This window comes from Triticum aestivum, chromosome 2A (genome assembly GCF_018294505.1).
Source record: "Triticum aestivum cultivar Chinese Spring chromosome 2A, IWGSC CS RefSeq v2.1, whole genome shotgun sequence".
Classification (NCBI taxonomy): Eukaryota; Viridiplantae; Streptophyta; class Magnoliopsida; order Poales; family Poaceae; genus Triticum; species Triticum aestivum.
The window spans coordinates 779,749,277-779,756,717 of record NC_057797.1 but is presented as its reverse complement, the minus strand read 5'-3'; the positions used below and the strand labels follow the sequence as shown (position 1 = coordinate 779,756,717).

General features: G+C 50.6%; 1 protein-coding gene across 1 annotated transcript; it reads left to right on the top strand.

Annotated features, from left to right (window-relative positions):
* The first annotated feature begins 326 nt into the window (after positions 1-326).
* LOC123191187 (uncharacterized) lies at positions 327-3,098 on the top strand. Its single transcript, XM_044603975.1, has 2 exons — positions 327-1,371; positions 2,189-3,098. The coding sequence occupies exons 1-2, from the start codon at positions 555-557 to the stop codon at positions 2,851-2,853; spliced, it is 1,482 nt and encodes a 493-aa protein (XP_044459910.1). The 5' UTR covers positions 327-554; the 3' UTR covers positions 2,854-3,098.
* The last annotated feature ends 4,343 nt before the right edge of the window (positions 3,099-7,441 follow it).

Below are 7,441 nucleotides of genomic sequence, written 5' to 3'. Positions count from 1 at the left end.
CTGCAGATTGGCGCATGTGCATCCGGTTCAGAGCCATGGCCAGTAATCTAAACAGGCAGCAGCACGCTCGTGGGCTGTTCCATTCTTTAACTGCAAGGCTCGATGGAGGAAGGAGATGAATTCCAGGTCCCAAACGTACGAATTCCAGTAAACAAAACCAAGCCCAAAACCTGCTTCATTATGAGTTATGATGCAATGCATTTTTGTTAGGGTTAAGTGTGATTATGCACATAACACAGTGCCATGTACACGCATGTAAGAAAGAATAGTTAATTGGCTCACCGTCCGGTCCGGCCCCTTTCTTCCTCCTCCCTCCCTTCCCCACAAAGCATAAAGCAGCCGGCCACTTTGGCCAGCCATCAGAGCTACTACTGAGCTAGCTAGCAGTAGCAGCCATCATCCATCCCATCCCAGCACCATCATATCACTCTGCTCACACTCACGCTCACGCTCACACCTGAATCTCATCTGCCTACACAACAAATCCAAGCTAGCCAGCAAGTTTACCAGCTTCTGTCTCAAAGAGCTCACTTCATTCACAGGGCGGCAAGGCAATGGTGGAACCGAGCAGATCAGCCGGTGCCAAGAGCTCCACCACCACCACGCCCGCGAGGAAGAAGAAGCTGACGGCAACATCACCAGCCACCCCCAAGCCGGATAAGGAGAAGCCGGCGGATCAGGGCGGCAAGAAGCAGCAGAGCAGCCATGGCAGCTCTGCAACTGCTGCGGCTGCGGACAGCCCTTCCTACAGGCTGGCTCTCAGGAGCCTCTTCTCCTGCCGGAACAGCCACGCGGCGCAGCACCAGCAGCACAACCAGCGCGCCGCCCCGCCGCAGCCGGCGCCGGCGCAGGCGGACGACGCCTCCAGCAGGAGGTGCAAGAAGAAGTCCAAGAAGCAGACGCAGCTCGGCTGCTCCGCCTCCATCTGCAAGCTCCGGGACGCCAGCCCGCGCCGGGTCACGCTGCACCGCCCGCCCGCCGAGGAGGAGCCACCCTCCGGCGCCGCGACCGGAGCAGGCGAGCCGTGCAAGCGCCGGGCGTCGGTGAGCGGTGCCGGCGAGCGGCGCGTGAAGAAGCCCCTGCAGCAGCCGCAGCAGGGGCAGGGGAACGAGGCAGCAGGCGCCGTGGTGGTGGGCTCGTCGTCGAGGCACTGGGGGTCTTCCACGGCGTCCTCGTCCTCGTCGACGGCGGGCGGCGGCGGGTCGTCGTTCCGGCTGCGCAGGCTGTCCGGGTGCTACGAGTGCCACATGGTGGTGGACCCCGCCGGCGGGGGCACCTCCATGCGCGCCGCCATCTTCCCCTGCCCCGACTGCGGCGACGTCTTCGTCCGGGCCGAGAGCCTCCACCTCCACCAGGCCACCCGCCACGCAGGTAGCACATCACTGTTGCTCCCGCCATTACAGTGACCACTCTTGCTTCTCCCCTGCCCCGATTCTTCTGCTATCCTACCTACCAACCTACTGTTACTCTGTTAGTAGAACAAACAGAACACAGCGTCTCCTGTTAAAGTGTTGTCTTAGATTTTATTTGTAGTGCATTTCTAATGGCACAACGATTAGTTACATAGTACATCGAATCCAATGTTTATGGGTGCACCTAGCTAGTACTGCTCTGCTTAGCTGAAACTTTTATTTTTCTAGATGTGCTTAGCTGAAACTTTAGGAGTGAAGAGACTGGTGAAAGTGAGGCTTGCAATGGCATGCATGATGCATGATGTGTGCTTTAATTATTCCTGCTGCTTTTCATGATGGTGGTCTGGTCTCTAATAATCACTGTGCAAAGTGTCCCTGCAACAGTCATCTAGCTAGCTAGGATTATCTTATGCATTAACCCACTGTAGAGTGTTGACACACTTGCATTGCCTGAGAAGATTGATTGTTCCTGTCACCATGACATGACCAGGGCACAACATTATTTTTCTTCCAAGTACAATTTGACCAGCCACAGGACCAGACCAGTTAGAAGATTGCAAGGCTTATCTTATGCATTAATCCACTGTAGACACACATTAGAAGATTGTTCCTGCCATCATCACATCACATGAATGACATGGCCAGTTCTCAACAGTTTATTTTCAAAGTACAATTTGACCATATTATGTACAGTGATTATATGTTTTTAGACTTTTTACTAGATGATTGGTTTAGTGGAGCTGATATAAGTGAGAAAAAATTGGTTCTTTTGACAGTGTCGGAGCTGGGGCCGGAGGACACGAGCCGGAACATCATCGAGATCATCTTCCAGTCGAGCTGGCTCAAGAAGCAGACCCCGGTGTGCGCCGTGGACCGCATCCTCAAGGTGCACAACGCGCCGGCCACCCTCGCCCGCTTCGAGGCCTACCGCGACGCCGTCAAGGCCAGGGCGCGCGGGGGGCGCCCCGGCGCCGGCCGATGCACCGCCGACGGCAACGAGCTGCTCCGCTTCCACTGCGCCGCGCTCTCGTGCTCCCTCGGCGCGGGGGGCGCCACCCACCTCTGCGACGGCGCCGGCAACTCCTCCTGCGCCGCGTGCGGGATCGTTCGCGACGGGTTCAAGTTCAGGGCGCCCGGGGTCCGGACCATGGCCACCAGCGGCCGCGCGCACGACGATGCCGTGGCCGTGGGTGGGGAGGAGGGGGAGGGCGGCGGAGGAGAGCAGCGCAGGGCCATGCTCGTGTGCCGGGTCATCGCCGGGCGGGTAAAGCGCCGCTGCGAGGGCACGGCGGAGACGGCGGGCAAGGAGGAGGATGCAGAAGCAGAGGAGGAGTACGACTCGGTGGCGGGGACGGCGGGGGTGTACTCGAGCCTGGACGAGCTGGAGGTGTTGAACCCCACCGCCATCCTCCCCTGCTTCGTCGTCGTCTACAAGGCTTGACTCGCAGATCACCTCGGCCATCCTTCTTCTGACTGATTTATTCCTAGCTTCCTGGGCTCAGGGACTGTACTAATCAATTCCTTTCATGTCAACTTAATCGCTACTCGTCCTCTGCTTCAGTTAGTGGCGACCGATGATGTAACATAGAACCTTAATTATTTTGTATGATCAGGCAGCAGCACTAGTGCCAATTCATCTCTGTATGATCAGTGGCAATGATCGATTGAAAAGATGATACTTGAGCATGGATTACTCCCAACATTTGCCAACATTCCAGGATGCTCCCAAGTCCCAAAAAGAGACATGCATACCCAGGTCGAAAACAGTTTTCGGCGCACCGACAAACAATTCATGAATCGCCTGAAACTTCTCGGATCTCTTTCTGAAACAACATCAAAGTTTGTAACCGGGGAGAGGCAGAGGCCGGGACATGAAGAACTTTGTGAGTGCAGCTTAAACAGCTTCCCAAGCGCCTGGAACTCGCCACATCAGCTCGTGTGCCGCTTCAAGAATTACTTCCTTTCTCAAGTTCAGAGCCTGACAAGCAATTGGCTCGTGTGCTGTCCCCGCAGGCATGACAAGCTACCCAAGATTTCTGACATGATAAACAGCAATGAATGGTGTCATTTATCTTCAGAAAGACAGGCATTTGCCAATAATGTGATGCAATTTATCTTGGTCACTGTAGAACTGGAGGACCAGAGGGGGACAACTGTGCCTTAGCATTAAGGGGTTCCATGCAGTCAAGTGACAATGTCTCTGACAACACCATGTTCTTCAGCTTAATTCATGGCAAGGGTTTGCCGCGCGTTTCCTCCCCTGCATATCATCATTATACACAAGGTTAGGCATCAGTTTTGTGCTAGTCTCTCTCATGTCAATGGACAACACAAACCATCTGCATTTTACTTAGAAAACATCGACATCACTAATTTATCAGACTCGGAACACCTGTGTTTTGCTTTGTTCAAAGCAGAGCATGATATATATAACTAGGAAGAGTAAAACTCATGCATACACCTAAAGAGCCCCAGGAGCAGGCAATTTATGCCGGCCATGGCGAATCGACGCGACTGGCTTCTCTTCATGATTCACCAGCCCGTCTAAACCCAGAAGATGAATCTTTGAAGTGAAAAAAAAAAGAGGATGAGTCTTTGAAGTGAAAATTATGATGCACACCGAAGATGGTTTCAAAAATGTTTTCTGGATTCACGAGAAGATGCAGAACTTTGTCTTCGTCTTCGTCTAAGTATCATTTTGCTATCATGTGAGAGCTACTTGAAAGTTATATGACATCACAAGTCCACGCAACAACTTATGAAAATCCGACAAAGCACTGCTATTAAAACAGCACGCCGTCATTTTGCAACAGGAACAAGCCACATAATGTAATCGCATCTAATCAGGATTTATATAGGTGACCTGTCGGTCGTAGCCATCGTTTGCCGGTATATTCTGGCATCGTTCCATGTAAAAAGAAAAAAAAACTATGTAAGATATGCAGGGAGGGCAATTGCAGACCATGAAATCAGCTAGCCAGAAATCCTACTGGACGATTAGAGTGATATTCAATCTTCACATAGCAATTCAGAAATAATGCTAAAAAGCACAAATGGATATCTCCAATGCAGCTGCGCGCCAAAAGCAAATATGCATCTATTTTTCTAAGAGAGAAGTATACATACTCTTTCTTTGATGGTGTACTAGCTCCTTGTCGAGACTTTGAAGAATTGTGATCCTGAGCTGAAGAGGGCACATACGATCCGTCGCGCACTGGGAGGATTTTGCACTAGCGGTCGCTCCGCACGCCAGCCCTAAGAGTTCATACATATTACACCGTCTGTACTGTTAGAGGTCGTCATCCTTTCAATGCGAGCCATTTATTTATATATACTTGTGTAGGATTACACAATAGTATAACAAACATGTGGGTGGTCATACGAGACGAGTACAGGCAAGTGAATAGTTGTCTTTGAGGAGGAAAAATACCAAATAAATAGTTTGCGATCGGAGGGTGACAGGGTGGGGTTCGCCGCTGAAGGTGGGCAAAGGGTAAGGAATTGCACATGGATGGGAAGAAGTGGCCTTCCCGTCCTCTCCTACGGTGGTTGGTGGTTGTAGGCATGGTGCCGAGGCTGCTCCATTTCGACCCATCATCATCACACTAGATTGCCCTGAGAAATAGTCCAGCCATCGGCAGCCATTGTCGCCGCCGGAGACAAGGCGCAAAGCTTTCGCTCGACCCCACACCCCAACGTCCACTTGAGCAGGCCACAAGCCCCTCCATGATAGGGACCCCACCAGGATGAAACCGGGGCTTGGCTGCCACCAATGGTGACAGTTTCTCCTGTTTTATTTTGATCAACTTCTAAGGATTTCCTCTTGGGGGCGTCGCCGATGACTGGGGATGCAATGGCAGGACTCCTGTGCTTCTTCTCGTCGGCTCGTTGGAGGCGTCTAGTAGTGCACCCTAGTGTGTTTTTATTGCTCTCTGCTAGTTTTCTCGTGTATCCTTTTGATCAACTTCCGAGGATTTCATCAATATCTTGTATCATTTCGCCATGTGACTTTATTAATATAAAAGGGGCATGGTTATGTCATAATTTAGCTTAGCGACTACACCACGTCTTTCTTTCTCCTGCCGCAAGGCATCTAGGGCAAAGTCTTCCTCCCTCGGTCTCTGACGATGAGCCCGTGGGTACGCCTTGAGCTCGCTGGTTTGCCTCATGTTTGTGTGTCGCAGGGAGTGAAATCCTAGTGCCTCGGCTCCGGCTTGTAGATATGTTAGTGTTTTAGTTCGCGTAGGGGTAGTGCTCAAACGGATGGCGGTGCTTCTTCTTCGAGTCAGTCTTTCAGACATCAATCCTCCGCAAGTGTGTCCGTTAGGACGGAATAGATGCTAAGGGTAGATTCTTTCCAGATCCTTTGACGCAACGGTGAGAGTTTGCATTGGGATCTTCAGATTGATTAAAGGGTTCAATGGTGACCACCGCGGCTCTAGGGCGCTGGTTCCGAGGGGCATGTGTAAGAAGACTTTCTAGCTCTTATCGGCAAGTTCAAGCCAACTCCGATGTGGGAGCGGTGATAAAGGCATGCCAGCAGCTCGTTTTGGTGGCGACAATGGTAGTTCAGTGATTCAGGGACCTCAATGTAATTTTTATTATGATTGTGATGCTTTGTATTTTTGGTGAAATTTTATAATAGATCTAAGTCATTTTGCAAAATAAATAAATACATAAAGCGGGACGAAATCCTGTTTCGCAATGGCAGCCCGCAACAGCGATAGAGAGTGAGTGAGGGAGCAGAGATCTTCGATCTCAGTCCATTGCCATATGCTTTCTTAATCTGAAGCACCTTAGACCATCTACAGCCGGACTTAGCAAATATGACCCCCTATATAAACGTCCGCGGATGCGGCCGGTCAATGACCGGGTGTGTCCATTTTGAACACCTATTTGTCCATCCATACATCCACACACCTCATTTTCTTCCTCATATGTCTATTAGTTGCACGTGATTGGTGAAGATGAGGAGAGAGAGAGAAAGAGAGAGTAATGAATAAAGAAGAGAAACGGTGGTTCGGGTGGTCCGCGTTCTACATATGGCAGACCGACCGGGCGTGTCCGTTTTGAACACCTATTTGTCCGTCCCTACATCCACACTCCTCATTTTCTTTCTCATATGTCTATTCGTTGCACGTGATTGATGGAGAGAGAGAGAGAGAGAGAGAGAGAGAGAGAGAGAGAGTAATGAATAAAGAAGAGGAACGATGGTTCGGGTGGACCGCGTTCTACATGGCAGACTGACTGGGCATGTCCGCGAGCCCTCATATCCTCCCTAGATTTGTCCTCAACATGAGGGTTCGCAGACAATCCGGACGTGTAGAGATGATATGAGGGGTCCGGTTGGGTAACTTTTTTCCTTCTTTTCCCTGTCTAGTCACTGACCAGGCACATCCGTTAATGTTTGTGGAGCATTTGAGAGTGCCGGTTGTAGATGCTCTTACAACGTCAGGAGAGAAGATGCCTTTTTGAGTGGAGACCCTTTGCAGCAAAAATGCACGCACTCATCAGCGATGAGTTGTGTTTCATGGGCTTTTGTGATTTACCTTTCTTCTTCCTGACCAGGGGTAGTCAAGTTTTGTGCTGCTGCTGCTATGCATGCCTTTACCTTTGCCTCTTCCTGCTTCCTATGCATGTGCTCTGCCCTTTGGTTGGATGGATTGAATTCTTGTCTTTCTTTGCTTTGCTTGTTTGGAACTGATGCGGCACTTGCAATTTACTTGTGGTATTTCTTTGCTGTGGATTTCAGTGCGTGCAACATTTATAAGAGGATACAACATGGAGCACGAGGTATGCATCTTGCCCATCTCCTCATGTCAAAAGAAACAATGCATAACTCGATCGAGTACGCGAGCCCAACAATACTATATGCATCGCACCACTCCTGCTGGTACGTACACTAGGCATCGGGAATGAAGCATAAGCTTTTACAATACGCACACGTCTACTTCAGTTCAAGTTCAAATTATGCATTCCGGCAAAAAACAAAGTTCAAAGTATGCATATCGCCATTTGCAACTTAACTG